The sequence below is a fragment of the Tympanuchus pallidicinctus genome, unplaced genomic scaffold (assembly GCF_026119805.1).
Source record: "Tympanuchus pallidicinctus isolate F22 unplaced genomic scaffold, pur_lepc_1.0 scaffold3, whole genome shotgun sequence".
NCBI classification, from domain to species: domain Eukaryota; kingdom Metazoa; phylum Chordata; class Aves; order Galliformes; family Phasianidae; genus Tympanuchus; species Tympanuchus pallidicinctus.
In genome coordinates this window covers 70,305,864-70,322,219 of record NW_026294747.1, presented here as the reverse complement: position 1 = coordinate 70,322,219, position 16,356 = coordinate 70,305,864, and the positions used below count along the sequence as shown (strand labels likewise).

General features: G+C 34.2%; 1 protein-coding gene and 1 long non-coding RNA gene across 6 annotated transcripts in view; both read right to left on the bottom strand.

The window, feature by feature from the left end:
- Positions 1-396: 396 nt before the first annotated feature.
- The window catches only part of PFKP (phosphofructokinase, platelet), a 43,621-nt gene continuing 27,661 nt past the window's right edge, over positions 397-16,356 (bottom strand). For 3 of the 5 annotated variants that reach the window (XM_052693147.1, XM_052693146.1, XM_052693148.1), the window contains exons 16-24: positions 16,109-16,196; positions 14,996-15,148; positions 9,144-9,296; positions 5,171-5,335; positions 4,181-4,242; positions 3,102-3,213; positions 2,132-2,231; positions 1,445-1,550; positions 397-935 (exon numbers count right to left, since the gene is read on the bottom strand). In XM_052693147.1, coding sequence (XP_052549107.1) covers positions 782-935; positions 1,445-1,550; positions 2,132-2,231; positions 3,102-3,213; positions 4,181-4,242; positions 5,171-5,335; positions 9,144-9,296; positions 14,996-15,148; positions 16,109-16,196 — 1,093 coding nt within the window. In that variant the 3' untranslated portion in view covers positions 397-781. The remainder of the gene's footprint in view (positions 936-1,444; positions 1,551-2,131; positions 2,232-3,101; positions 3,214-4,180; positions 4,243-5,170; positions 5,336-9,143; positions 9,297-14,995; positions 15,149-16,108; positions 16,197-16,356) is intronic. The other 2 variants (XM_052693149.1, XM_052693151.1) reach the window with 2 other exon arrangements.
- Positions 9,733-14,989, bottom strand: LOC128085549 (uncharacterized). Its single transcript, XR_008209010.1, has 2 exons — positions 10,531-14,989; positions 9,733-10,485 (listed from the first exon to the last, which is right to left on the bottom strand). It is a non-coding gene; the product is annotated as an uncharacterized LOC128085549 (long non-coding RNA).

Genomic DNA, 16,356 nt, shown 5'->3' with positions numbered 1-16,356 from the left:
ATCAAATTTTGGTACTACAGGTGTAGTACTTAGATTTTTTTCATCATCCAGTTAACAGAAGTCTACATGAAGGAATGGTTTTTTTTTGGCTGTATGTAACAGAATGTTAAGAACTAATTTTGTTCTTTTCCATTATTAGGGAGAGTAGCTATAGCCTTAAAGGAGCTATAAAAAAGGAAATGTGAAACATTATGCTTTTCTTAGTTCCTGAAATAAGTTATCCCTGCACAAGAAGAAAAGAGTGAAGATTTCTAGCCTAAATCCAAAGCAGCAATGAAAGCTGCATTACTGTCATACTTCTCTTACATACTAAGGTGTGGAAGAGAATTCTTCATGAAGCATTGTGCTCCACTTGTTTAGAAGCAGGCACTAATACAATTTGACACAGCACATTCATGATGTTTGCAACAGTACTTTATTTCACTTCAGATACAGTAAGCACATCCTGTAACTTTAACACAAAACTAGCCCTCTACACTTATTTTTGGGTGTAAGTATTCTGGAACAAAGTGCAGTGGGTGAGTAACGTTTTACTCTTTAGTAAGTGCAACACTGATCTATGCACTCTGTATCGGTAAGATGGTGCTTATTCATTTAGAGGCTAGGGTTTGTTTCAAACATAACACAAATACAGGACAAAGAATCTGTGTGACATGTGAATGTCGTGTTTCACATAAAGTGCTGGTACAATAACTTAAATGTTACAAAACAAAGCTGTAACGATTCTAAAGCATTGTTACTCACAATGTGCATCTATGCCAACAACCTAAAAATGATCTTTTTAGATGGCTCCAGTTTCTGCTTCCTTTGGGCTGTGCATAGCAACATGCTCCAGCTGGCCCGAGTCTGAAACATCATAGCTGGTCTTGTATTTGGCCAGGATTTTCATCAGTGGTCGCAGCTTCAGCCACCACTGCTCCATGGGAATCCTATGTCTGTGTAAGTGGTAGGCAGGAAAAAAAAAGAAGTGAGTCATCATGTGGTAGCTAAGACAAATGCACCTCACTCATTGGGTAATACCAGCAGTAATAATAGTAGTCTTTATAAACAAGAGCAAGTACTGCTCTTCATTAGCACAAATAAGGACAGAATAGTAAAGAATAGATCGTACTAGATGGTGTATTTCAGAGAATAGCATCTAAGACTCAAAAATGCTGCTCCACTAAACTTTATCAGAAGTAAGCCAATTCTATACATTACAGCAAATATAGTAATGGAAAAGGACAGTAGGCTCCCAGAATTACATGAGGTAAGTATTAAGGGAGTAGTTTGAAAAGACAAGTGAACAATCAAAGTGAATCACTGTCTGAATGTAAGCCAGAGACAAAAACCCAATAAAACAGTTGGCAAATGCTGTGTGTCAGCACTGTAGCAAAGATGTTCATTTGATGTGGTGAAAGGTAGCCTGTTTGAGATGTTTGAAATGTAAGCAGAGTATACATACACAAAGTCTGTTTCATTCTTCAGCTCAGCTACTGGTTGGAAAACAAGGTTGCGTCTGCGCATCCCCAGCAAACAGACAGAGTCATCGGTATTGGCAAATACTTTTCCTAAAAAGAATGAAATAATTCAGCATCGTTTTTATTCACACTTGTATGGGAACAGGCAAATTATTTGCAGTTACTGTATATTTAACATAGTAGTAAAACATCAATTAGTACTTTAATAGGTTAGGAGATCTTTTTAAGTTTATCTTTGGTGATTAGCCATGAAAATAGTGTAATTAATAAACAGTAAAACTGAATTTGAACATCCAGATTTAAATTGGATTTTAGTAAATAGTGTTTTACAAAAATTCCCAAAGAAGACATATTACCTTCTTCTGTCTCCCATGTAGCCATCATGAAACAAAAAGGAAGAACAAATGTAACTATGTAGTCAGCAATTCCTTCATGCATGATAAACTGTAATCACACTGATTTTTAAAATGTTGGTAAGAAAAACAGCTAAAATATCAACTGACAGAAGGGAATCTTACAGGAGAAACCGTATCAAGGCATTACAGAATAGTAAAAACATAAGATGGAAAGGAATGTATCAACTAGCTAACATATGTTCACATATTTTTGTAGGAAAGTTCTTATATACTGACAGCTAACTGAAGGCAAGATAGCACTGAGTATTTCTGCACCTTTCCGGTAGGTTTCCTTCAGTTTTTTGGAGATCCACTGCATAGCCTTTGCAGAAATCTTTGTCCCAAAGTTTCTGTCAAATGGTGAAGGTGCACCACCCTGTGTGAAAATTTAACCGAGTTAATTCAGTAATCATATTTTTGTTTTATCAGTCCTCTCTGTTAATGGCCTGCTCTACCTTTTAACTCCATCTTCCCCATCTCAAACAAGGTTTTTCAATCTATCACAAAAAATAAGCTAAATCATTTAAAATCTTTGTTATTCCAGGGTGGAATCCCCAGTGAATCAATAATACTTTCCATTTATTTAACTGAAGAGTGTTGTGTTTGCCTTTTCATCCTCTTTTCCCTCAGTGCTGATCATAAAGCACTACCAAGCTCTCACACTTTATAAGGTAACCTCATTTCAGCACAGAATTAAGCAGGCAATTTAGAAATATAACTCTGTGTATCTTTGACTCTAACAATACTGAAGTAGGTAGCATAGCCAAAATAGAAACTCAGTTTGCCCCATTAACAAACAGTACAGCAAAATAAAGAGGGGGAAGGTACAAAGATCATAAGGAATAGTTAAATGTTGTCTTTTCTACCAGGATAATCCACCTGCGCATAATTCCTTAACCAAATTTTGTCAGAATTCAGAAGCCAGATAAGTTATGAATGGGTAGAAAGTTATGTTCTAAAGATGTCATACAAGAAAAATAACTGTAGGATCTATGGGGGAAAAAAAAGTGAAATTTTATTAATATAGACAGAGAAATGAAAATAAGAAGTTAAACTGTTTTTTATAGAATTTTAAAAAGGAATTGCAATCAAATTTAATGTTAATAAGCACCTCTGAGTTACCTACAAACAAAAATCCACACATTTTCTTTAATCCTGAGTCAGATTTACTTGACATGCTTGAATAGCATATGCTCTTTATGCTGATAAAGTTAAGCATGTCCAGAAATGTTAAGCTCAGTTTTACCTGCTGCATGTGGCCCAGAACATTCTTTCGACAGTCAAACACTCCTTTTCCTTCTTCAGAATACAGCTGATAAATGAAGTCAGTTGTGTAGTTCTCATTGCAATTCTCATTTCTGTAACAATTCAGGCCAAATACTGTTAGCAAAGCAACTATTAGTTCTAAAGACATTCCCTACTTATTGCATGAGATATTATCTCAGTTTCTTGATACCAACAATCATCACTTGGATATTTACATCCAATCATACAGGTCTGCTTTCATGTTTCATGGATATGTTATTTTTACTACACCCACAACACTGACAGGTCAGCCTGATTCCATTACTGAATAATGTAGTGAGAAATACCGTTTTAATTCCAACAGATTCACTATGCAGATAAAAAATGCATAATCCAAGTACTTACATATTTTATACAGTTTATAAACACAGATAATGAGTAAAACCTGTCTGTTCCTTACTAATACTGTAAATGTCAAGTATTCCTTTTTTACCCTGATAACATTAGCAGTAGAATCTATACAACTATAATGGTTTCCTTATACAATTTACTATGGTATTTATTTTTCAACTCTTTGCCACTCAACACACTGAAAATAGATCTCTACATGAGAGAAAGAGAGGGAGAGAGAAGCTGTGGACTGATTAAGGATGTCTATGAATGTATCACTGTAAAGTATGTTTTAAGGATTACAATTTTTTGCAAAATGTTTTATCTTGTAAAACCTAAGTATAATTTTCATAGTAAAGGCTGTAACGCACGTATGTACACATATAGTAGTTTCTACATTATTAAGAATCTGTAGTAAATGACAAAACAGGCTGAAAATAGAATAAAGTATCAGATCACAGAGCAAATATATTTCCATTGAAAGAAGGAAGTTTTTGATTTCAGCTTCCAAACAGCTCCCAATTAACTTAATTGCCTTCTAGCTCTGCTAATCATCTTGTATTACATGGAACAATCAGACAATATAAAGTTAAAGTTTATATCTTCATGAGTTTATAGTCTTCATGAGAGGCCACACAGCTTTGACTGCATTGAAATCAGACTTCATCTACTGAAAGCACTTTTGCTTACCTCAGCACTAAACCACGCTGGATACTGGTTTTCATCTTTTCAGTCAAGTGTTCCACATTAGCCTAGGGATAACAAAGGTATTTTTTAAGAGCCATGTAGACCCTTTAAAACAACTCTAATAAGCTTACATATTGTCTTATCCTGAGAATGTCTATAACGGATTCCACATCAAGTACATGCAAATTCAAATCAGCTTTGGACATCTAGGAACACATGCAGTGTGTAGCTATTCATCTTGGGGTTAAAATAACTTCTTCCTCCACATCACAAATAACTTATTTTTAAATAGCTACATAAACTTATTTTTATATGTGCTATACAGATAGAGAAGCTGGATAAGCCCGATACACAAAAAAAACACATAGAAATCATCATAAATGATCAGATGCTGCAGTTAATTCCAGTCCTTGCAACAGAGCCCGTATTCTGCTGTGTATTCAGCTTTGTATTCGTCCATGACAGAAGTTAGAACCAACCACCTCAGAAGTCTAAAAGCCTCATTAGTAGGTAAGTTCCATATCACCTTATCCCCGTGCAGTCACATCCTAATCTGACATCTTTATTTAAATAACGCCTCAAAAATGCTCTCAATGAGTTCATTATCAAAGTCAATGTCAATTTCATCACTTTAAATTTCTGATCCATATAGCATTCTAACAAATGAGCTGAGGAAAAGGTGTTTCTTTTTACATCATTTTTCTTTGGAAACTACCCAGCATTTTTCATTTATATCTAACTTGAATTTCTATCAGAGGAATAAAAATAAAACAATTCCACTAATAACGTTTAGTGGTCAGTAAAATCATTTCATCAGTCAACTTAATGCCAAAAATAATGGTGTGTGTTATTTGACAGTTCAACTGGCTTTCAGTTACAGTATATATATTTTCAATTTTAGCTCTCTACTCCAAATATAGTCAGTAAGCTATATAAGTACAACAACTTCAGAATGCACTTAAAAATAAGGAAAACATTTCTAATGCCACATACCTGGAGCTCTCGAATGTCAAACTGCTCTTCAAAGATATAAGCAGCATCAGCTCCTGCTGCAAGGGCTCCCATATTGGCCAGGTAACCACAGTATCCACCCATGGTCTCAATGATGAATACACGACGTTTGGTACCACTGGCTGACTGTTTGATGCGATCACAAGTCTACTCAAAGACAATATATTTGAAATTAAGAACTCGGAATTTTTATACTTTTTTGTGTGCCAGGCAATTTTGTGTCACATACTGACGAAAGACTTCATTAAAAATATATTAAGTAATAATTCAATATATCATAACCCATTTCAACATCGTAAGTCATCACAAAGTAATTTTTGAAATGTTTTGCTAGCATTAAAGCATTTGTTTCACATTTGAAAAATAAATGTGTCTCATACATGGACATAATAGGTCATCATAGCTTTATAACTGAGACACTAGTTCATACAGTAGAGCTTTTTAAACAACTTGAGTATATATTTTTCTTCATTTTGACTCCATTTATTATTGAAAGTTTATATAATCTTATCACTGATATTAAAATTCTCGGTGTTCCAGCCTGTGCTTAACAGCTACAGGCCTTAGACATGTTCTGCCCTGCAAATTAATAAGGATATTCGCATAAATATAATTCTCTCCAGCACTACTGGAGTAATTGTTCCTGTTTTTGTTGTTTTTATTTGCATCTTGCTCTGACCAGCATAAAAAATACTCTCTACTAATAGATACAATGCTCACGTAGCACTGGTAACACCAACATTTGCTACAGTTGCCCAAGAGACTGAAGAAGTCATGGAGAAAAACTTCCAGGACCTAAGAAACTTACATTGCTACATATCTCCAGGCACCTCAGCAGCACTCAAGAAATTAGCTGACAAACTCTTACTTCCTAGAATGGAGCTATTTCTACAGCAACCGTTCAACGTTATTTTTGAAGTTGTTAGACAAAGGTGCTTCCTTTCAGGAAGAGATTAAGTAATAAATGTTACATGGGAGCTGGTGACAAGAGAAACTATGTGAACAGAATGTACTGTTCCAACATCGTGTCTGTTTGGTAAAAATAAAAAATGAAGGCATCAAATCATAGAAACCTTAGAGTTGGAAGGGACCTTTAAAGGCCATCTAGTCCAACTCCCCTGCAGTGAACAGGGCCATACACAGCTACATCAGGTTGTCCAGGGCCTGATCCAGCCTAGCCTTGAAAGTCTCCAGGGACAGGGCATCAAATGCATCTCTGGGCAACCTGTTCCACTGCCTCACCACTCTCACTATAAAAGATTTCTTCCTTATATATAACCTAAATCCACCCTCTTTAAGCTTGAAGCCATTTCCCCTTGCTCTACCACAACAGACCCTACTGAAGAGTCTGTCCCCTTCTTTCCTGAGCTCCCCTTGAGGTACTGGCAGGCTGCTCTCAGGTCACCTTGCAGCCTTCTCTTATCCAGGCTTAACAGCCTGTTCTTTCAGCCTGTCCTCATAGGAGAGCACTTGGCAATTTCATCATCTTGAAATTTGAATTATGTTAGTTTTAAAAAATTCTCATGCCTTAATAACGTTCTGAATGAGCAGTTACAGATCCTGTAACTTTTGAGGCATTTTCAATTTCAGAGATTTTGACAACCAGATAACTAAATCAGATAACCAAAAATTGGATTTCAAGCAGAAATTTTGATTGAGTTAAAAGGGCCTCAAAAATATACCAAAACAGACCACATAACAAATATTGAAATTACATGTGAAGAAACAAATTAATAATGTTTAATACATTCAATTACTAAAACTACTAAGTATTTAAGTCCAGCTACCAGAAGATGCACGTAATATCATATGTGCATACTCCCCTCTCACACCCCCCCCCCCATACACACACAAGTGTAGAATTCACACAAATGCATTCAAAACACAGACTGATATTCTGTTATCCTGAACAGAAAGTATCTGTGTAAACTAAGCATTTTAGACTGAACTTCACTATTTTTTCAAGACGTTCTTTCTTTTACCTGTCTTAGACTTGACAGTCTATTCAATCACTCAGCTTTCCTGTTCCAGATGTGCTTTTCTAAGAACTGCTGTAAAATGCTAACATTTGATATATGGATATAAAAACCTCATTACTTTTAACAGTGGCAGGCATTAACTTATATATATATATCTGCCTGGAACTGGATTGATATTTCATTCAAATTATGATATAAAAAAATACTGACATTAGAGACTGAAGAAATAAAAACACACCTGAAGGTTTCCTTCACTTTGAAAGACCTAAAACGTTTGTTAACTCCACACTTTCCATGTAAGGTTTCCAGGTGCTGGTAACAGAACAAATTTTCTGCTTTTTTATAAATTATGAGTGAAGACCTAGATTGTCCTAAGTAACAACAATCATCGTTTGTTTTGGGGATTACTCATTTTAGATTTATTTAGAAGAATTTCCATTACTGACTATACAAGATACATGCAAGTAGAAAAACTGTCTGCTATTCTTCCTTTCCTGGAATGACTCGTGACAGAAATATTCAAATACCAAAATGGCACTGATCAATTTTAAAGAAATTCAGAAAGTAACTTTCTTATTTGTAACATACAAGATATACTAAAAAGCTCCTTATTCACCCAGCAGCTCAAGACTTATAGAAAGCATTAAATTAGACTAGACCAAATAACTCAAGGCTTGGAAAGACATGTTTACTGCACGTACGCATGTATTTAATGCCAGTGTTGATCTTCTGCAATCTAGCAGCCATACAGTCCATCCACAAGCCTGCTGTAGACCATCTTTAAAAACTGGTACCATATTGCTTTCTAAGCAACACAATACCATGGCAAGAGGTAGCATTAGGTATTAAAACCAGAAGTCAATTCCTCTATGTCTCAAATTCCTGAATGTCCTCGAAGTTTTTGTATGGATTTGCACCTACTGTATCTTGCCACATTGCTATCTCCTTATATTCTAGTGTTTTCATGGTGAAATTTAACTTACTTCTAGTGATTGTGATAAGAAAACAAAGAAACAGCTTTTTACAATGAGGTTATATTCCATGGTTTAGAAAAACTGCAAGTTCAACATCTCTCACTGACCAACCCATAATGTATTCTGATTCAGCACATTAAAAAAAGCTCCTGTAGATAAATGACTATGTAAATAAATCAGTACCTGAGCAGGAAAGCAAATCCGCATTTCTGAAACCTCAGGATCTCCATTCAAACTTTCTTGGTCAATTGCTTCATAATTATTTATGTGTATTGATAACAGGAGTTCGGATAAAACTCAGAGCTATTCAGAGGTTTACTCACTTGTGTAAGTTATCATCCCAGATCCCTTTTCTGTTGTTTCAGCAGACTTTGTGAAATGTAAAGAATTACAGAGTTCATACAGCAGTTGTACCCAAGAGAAAAAGCAGACTGTTCTGATCAAAATGGAAAGCTTCAGTCATAGCAAGATCTCTAACAGACTAAACTGCTTGTGCAATCCTTATATTTACATGCACTTAATAAACGTTAGCCCTAATGTAGTCCATAGGATCATTCATGTGTTTAGCACTAACTACATAACAGAACATTTTAAATACACTAAGCTCACTTGCTGGCCCATGAAATGAATGTGGCATTTGTCTACGATATCTGCTTTCATCATTCAGCTATGAGGAGCTACTTCAGTTAAATAAAATAATCATAAAATAAATTGAAATTTTAGAAAAGCAAAATCTTATTTTCAGAAAAAAAAAAACAAAAAAACAAAAAAACAAAAAAACACAAAACCAAAAGCCCCTAATCACTAATGCAATAGTCTTGGATAACAAAACAGAATCTCAAAAGATGAACACCAATTATAATGAATTTTTTTAATCAGTCTTGGAAAAAACATCTAAAACATAAAAATAACAGTGACTGAATAATTTACATTTAAAGGTTTTTAAGTATCCTGATCTTATGCATTTTATCATCTTAACTTTTAAAACATATGTAGTCTTACCTCCACAATAGCATTCAAGGCAGTGTCAGCACCAATGCTAAAGTCTGTGCCTGGCACATTGTTGCTAATAGTAGCAGGCAACACACAGATTGGTACGCAAAACTCCTCAAAGCAGGAACGTGCCTCATGTAGCTGCAGACAACTTTCATAGGCCTGAAGCAGTGGTACAAGTATGAGTGATACATTCTTTGTCTTTGCATTACTGTGCTAATGACTCCTTGCATGTGCTGGTAAATTTGGCTGTCCATTGGCCCAAACACAATTGGTGAGATTATTGGGGGTGCATCCTGTACATACCACAACAGTGCACTGGGCTTGCATTGGCACAGTGCTCTTTGAGGAAATGCAGATTAGTGCAGGTTAATACAGAGTGAATATGAAGTGTGCACAGCATTAAAGGTCTGAAGCAATTTAGCAGGAAAAAGCAGCATAAATGTAGATTGGAAATCTTTCTACAAAAAGACACTTAAAGAACAGTTTGGAACACATTGAGTTCAGAAAGTTGTCTAGAAAAAATTAATTTAAAGCTATTTAAAGGAAATACGTAAAAAAGGGTGGTTTTTTGTTGTTGGTTTTTTTTTTTTGTTTGTTTGTTTGTTTGTTTGTTTTGAATATTATGTTATCCTATCTAGTCAAGACACACACATCCATTTCCACTGAGAGAAAGAAGAAAAAAAGTTCCTACACTTTCCCAGATTCTATCAACACACGCATCTGCTTCTAGGGATACAGACTGGACAGAGGTCCAGAAAAATCCAAGAACGTGTGCGTATGGATGCGTTATAGTTTACAAGTAAATGTCAAAGATACTTTGAGAAGCAGCTGTAGGTTCCTGGGAGGATTCCAAATACTACATAATAAATTAGCATGTGAAAAGGACTAGGTATTCCTAACAGCAATCAAAACACTTGAAGTTCAAGCTGTTTTTAAGTAACTTTAAGTTACATTATTCCAATTGTATCTAATTTAAACTAATTCAGTATTTCTTATATGTGGCAATTTTTCAAACTGCCTATGTAATGACTCTCAATGAGAAAGCCTAATTACATAGTATGTTCCCACTTTGTTAATGTCTTTCTCCCAGAAAAGAATGATGCTCACAGAAGGTTCATCTCTCCAATTTCTCAGATCAGTTCAAAAAAGCAAATCAAATTATTAGTACCTTATCTTCACAAATATCTGCTTGGTTGCCAATTTAAGCAATAACTTGAAAGAAAGTAATGGGGAAAAGATTCACCCATGCACGCTCTGCTTATAGACTCTTTCCTCCAGATAAATCAGATTCCATTCAGTGAAAAGATTTGTCATCTGACAGTACATGAATGAAGTGCAAATTGAGTTTCTAAAGTCTATGCCAAATTTAGGTATTATTTCGGAACTTTTCAACTAAGATCAGTGCTAGGATGCATTTCCCAAATGATGTCTGAAACAGTCTAAAATGCTGCTAAAAATATTGCTAATTCAGTCCTGTAGCTCTGATACTGAGAAGCAGCATAGGTAGAAGATACATTTATATATATTAAAAACATATAATCTATTTAATTTATTTATTTGGCAAATTAGACTTCACTGAGAATATTTCAGTATGTAGGAATTGCCTAGCCCAATTCAGTCAGTTGGAACTTTTGTCACTACTGAAACAAAATGGTGATAAAACCATAAGGCTTCCTGAAGAAGTGGAAGAAAACACCGATAAGTTTCTCCAAAAAGTTTTGTAATTAGACTTTTGGGAAATTGAGTTGAAGGAAAAATTTAGAGCAGTAACTAACACAATTGGTTAGTTATGATATGTAAAGATATGTTTTACTTGCATTAAATATTGCCATTTCATTTGATGCAAGTGATTTTAGCAAACATATCCAAAGATTGCACCTCCACCAAGCATAAGCATTAGGTAATTATATCTTAGCATCACTGCAAAGTATGTGAAAAAAAATCAAAAAATTAAAAAAAAAAAAAAAAAGAAAACACAGCTTAACAATTATGAAATGTAAATAAGAAATTGGTGGTTTTAATATTAGCTTTACAATTCCTTTTTAAATTATTTTTATATGAGGATTACAATAAGATCATAGAGGGATACCGTACCACTTAAATAATATGGTTTATTTTTTTCCATATGCTTTTATTACATTCTTATTATTTAGAAGGGTACAGGAAGAATCAAAGATGCTTTATAAAAATACATGCAGTCAAACAGACTGCAGTTTGTTTACTTTATGTTAAGCTAATGCAAAAAGTCTATTGAAAAAGGATGGATTTATTGCCAGATCTCCCCAGCCACACTGCTAGGACTGACACGGATGAAAATTTAATTGGATAGTTAGTTTGGAACTAATTTTCAGCTGGTTCAGCTGCCTGATTCAGATTAATTCAGTCACAGATGCTAGTATCAACACTAGCAAAATACAGGGGAGCAGTCAATCCTTGTCAAGAAAACTGCAAAAAGATTGCATTAGGACCATTTAACAAGCTTTCTTCACTCCTCAATGAGTAAGGTTCTTCTTGAGGCTGTTCCTTTTCTCACAACCAGCTGATCACTTTGTATGCATTTCCCTTTGAATTAAGTTAAAGGCAGACTGACTTTTTGAGCATATCAGAGTTTTAGCCTCTTGCATTTTTAGGTTTTTTTGTCCTCCATCTCTAGTTCATCATACTGACTCACTTCCTCATTCAGTTCTACATGCCCTAAATAAAATATATATTCTGCCATTCAATACATAGTTTCAGTTTATTTCTCCCTCCATCAGTAGGCTTTCTTTTCAAATTAAATTTTCATCTTCCCCATATTTTTCCCCCATGTTCTATAGCTGAAAATTTTAACTGTGTATTTATTCTTTTACTTACAAAGTAAATTTCTACTTACTAGTTTCACCCACAGCATGTATAATCTCCTTTTTAAATGGATATTAAATAACAGCAATACACAGCCTTCACATTTGTGTGGAAAAAAATGGAACACTTCTTCCTTGTCACATTCCAGAAGTCTGCCATCAGCAAAAATACTCTATTCATTTCATTGAATTACTAATATGAATGTGAGGACATACATGTTTTTATTCAAATAATTACTTTCTTGCTGTTTCTGTTGACAAAACTCCAAATTCATGTTCTTATCCTGCAATTCTAAACAATTTATTACACCTACTTTGATACATAAGCCTTAAGCATACCCTATTCACACAAAAAAAACCCTCCAGGATTCTCAAGCTATTTGATATTGTTGAGTTTTCACTGACAATTTTTCTCACTGATCTTAAACTAATGATAAAATAGAGCATACAAGCAAATTTAAAATGCTGCTCAAAAGAATCCATGCTCTACTATTAAGATGATTAAAAGCCTACATTTTAAAATACAAATGGAAAAAAAAAATTGAGTCAAGAATCTGTCATACAATCTGAATTCTACTTGTTGACAAACACACTATCCACTACCCATGAGTTAGAACAAGCCAAGTGTCATGGTCTCACCTAATCTCTTATTCAGAAATTCTGAAATTATTTACACATTATGTGCTATCTTTGCTAAATCCACCTAGAAAGAAACAGTTAATGTTAAAAGTAAGTTTAAGACGGTTGATATCTTCGTTAGTCTGCTTTTCCTTGTAAAGGCAACACAATAACATCTTATTTGCAAATGTCTCTAGGTAACACTTCCATGCTTTGATAATTTTCAAGCTGACAATATACTGACAAATGTCTAGCAATGCCAAACACTAACAAGGCCTCGTTAACCAGCAGAGAAGAATGTACTTACCTTACTGAAAGTTGTCAATTAAACAGAAATACGAGCAGTACACAAAAAAACTAAGCGCGATATCATTTAGGTGTGCTAATCTGAAACCTCAGAAATGCTAACCTGAAAGTGCTACAAACTGTGACACGTTTATTCATCTAACAGCTGCAATAGGAATGAAAATTAAGAGACTTGTACTGAGCCTATCAGTCATACAAGGGAGAGCATCACTATGGAGACTAATTTGAACATGTGACAAAACAACAAAAGGAAACACTTTTCATTATCTCTTTAGAGGATCACTTTCAAACAAACAAGGGAGGCAACTGCAAATATATTAACCAGAATTTTTTCTCCAATGTGAAAGATTTCTTTCCCCCCCCCCCCCAAAAAAAAAAAAGAATATAACTTAGTTTTCTACTGGCTCTAAGCTAAATCCTGAAATGTCGTTACATTTCATATTTACTTCAGAGAAAATTCTAGGCAAAATAAAAAACAGGAACAAGACAAAAGCTATTGATAAAGAACAACATATTGAAAAGTTCTCAACTACTGCATTGAAAATATGGAGTTACTGACACTTTATTGTCTAATGGAGTCATATGATACCTAGGAATCCAAGTTTAAAGCAAAACACAGCAACAGCATGGAGAAAGGGAGAGAGAAAGAGATCCTGCTCTACGTGAAATAACCTACAAAAAGAAGGCAGTTACATAAACACACAGATTATGAAGGAAGAAAGAAGAGAACAGAAGGTGTCATGCACAGTCACTTTACTCACCTCAATCATTTTGGAGAGATATTTTTATTTACCAGAACTGGAAACAATGTTAATCTTTATAAAGAATACATTCAAAGCAAATTTTGCTTAGCTTGTATATGTTTGTCCATCAAACTGTTGCCTTGAACAAGATGAAATTTGTTAACTCAAGGGTTTATTTTTCTGAATATAAAAATATTTATGTTGGTATGGTAAAATGAAAATAACAGGTGAAAATTAGGTAAGTGCTCTTCAGGCTGAAAGCATTTGAGGAATCGTTGAAATTTCTCAAAATAATGTTTTAAATTTTTACAAACACAGCTAAGTGATAAGGAACTGTCAGTTCAGTTTCAAAATGAATCTGAGATGTTATTCCCATTTAAAATGTACATCGTGTTCCTTGTTTTTTAACTTTAAAAAATACAGCTCAATATGTACAATTAATGAAAAAGTTCATTACAAAGACGAAACAATTACTTTGTAAGTGAAAATGTAAATTCAATTTTAAAGAGGAATGCTCTATTAATACTTTCTTGTGTTTTAAACAAACTACGGACAATTTGCAAACGTATCTGTGATGCATATATGCACCATACTGAAGAGAAAAAAAACCTGAAGGAAGTGTTACATTCCCACTGGTGTTGCATAGACAAAATTATGTCAGATTATATAGAAGCAGAATTTCTTTTCTTAGCACAGGTACAACAAATTAATGCTTCGTAAGTGATTCAGGTGAACTGTAAGTATACTTTATAATGCCCTTTGTGTGATATTTGTCAATTCTCATTCTATCCAACTAAGTTCAGTTTTAATTGATGTGTTTTTCATTTACATTACTGATATTTTTTTTTTTTTTAAATACATCACAGTATGTCTCAGCTGTTTATATAATAATCATTTGTTCTATTATTAAAGTTCCCATAGTTACTATTATTACAGAAATGATTTCACAAATAAGGATCAATTTCTGAACGGAATAAGATTCGCTTGGGACTTGTCACAGCTGGTTGTATAGGCACTTTGTATATATAAAAGGGATTTCTTCCTCTACAATATATCAAATGATCACCAAGTCCAAGCTTTATATTTTTCTTCTCCTGTAAACAATGAATATCCATAATCCTATTTTATATTTTAGGAATTCAAAGATCACTGTAGTTTCAGAACTACTTCTGAGACCACAAAACTATTTTTCTAAACGAGCATCGTAAACACAGCAGTATCAAGTAACTACATCATTTCCCAGGTTAGATTTCCAAAGTTCTGGTCTATAAAAATATCCAGCTCTTGCCAATGTAGTCAGTTTTAAACACAACTGCTTTGTTAGTAAGCGCATACACCAGAATAGACTTACATCAGTGATAGTGTTCAGAGCAGTATCTGCACCAATGCTGAAATCTGAACCCGGTACATTGTTGGATACTGTTGCAGGAACCATAACCATTGGAACACAGAATTCATCATATTTCTCTCGGGCAGCTGACAATTCCAAAAGTCCGAGGTACGCCTGTCGGGCACAGGCATCGGGTGAAAAATTAGGATGAATACAATAAGGGCAAGGTTAGAATGATAAAATGGAACAGGCCACAGGGAGAGCCATTTCTACCACGACACACTTCAGCAAGTCAAAACTGTAAGGATTCACTAAAATGTGATACACACACAAACACACAGGGTTAAAAACACATACGCATCTGAAAATAAAAAACAAACAGAACACTTAAGCAAATATATAATTCTGATATAACAAGGTTGCTTTGCGCAACACAAAAATACTGCATAATAGATAGTTTCCCAATCTTCAGGTACTCCTCATTAGAAATCTTACTATTCTTCAACTATATCAACATCCAACAGAGTGGGAAAATAATAATAAATGATGATTCGTTCCTTAGGAAGAAGCATTTAAGCACATTCTTTTCAACAAACAGTTGACTAATAAATACACTGCGGAAATGAGGCCACTCCTAATGGTACCATTTTGGTAAAATGCGATCAACATGAAATACTGGGGCAAAGAAGGGGAAAATATAAATTATAGATTTTGAAATGCATTATGTGAAAAGAATGCCGGAAGTCCATAGTATAATTACTACTACAGCTCAAGAACTTTATGAGTATCATTCTAAGTACTGATGCAGATTGGAAAACTGCTGGTTTTGTGGGTTTTTTAAATGTAAAATAGCATAATTCAATACCACCTAATTTACCCATTCAGTGTATCTTGTTTTCCAGCTACTTGTCGTTGTCTTAAATGTCAGCTTCCCACAAAAACAATCAGTGATAATAAAATTTCTGATCCAAAACATTATTCAAGTTTTTTTATAAAACAGAGTAATAAACAAATTCACTTTACATGAAGATTGGGTTAAAATTAGTTGGTTTTTTTTTGTTTGCTTTGTTTTGTTGTTTTTTTTTTAAACAGGAAATGCATTCTACTTAGACGTAAGTTTAATCTTTAGTGTACCTCAAATCCACCAATAACCATAAGAGCATTAATGTTGTTAGTGCGCATCTGGTCAGCAATCTTCTCCAAATATTTTGCAGGAAGAGTACTGAAAATTATTAAACCAGAAGAAAAAATAAAAACACTTCACAAACACTGCAGCAATAATGACTGGTTATTAAGCAGTAACAGTAAATATAAGGAATAAAATATTTTTTCATATTACATATTTCATCCATACAAAAACTTCTTTCCTGACTTGCTGATGA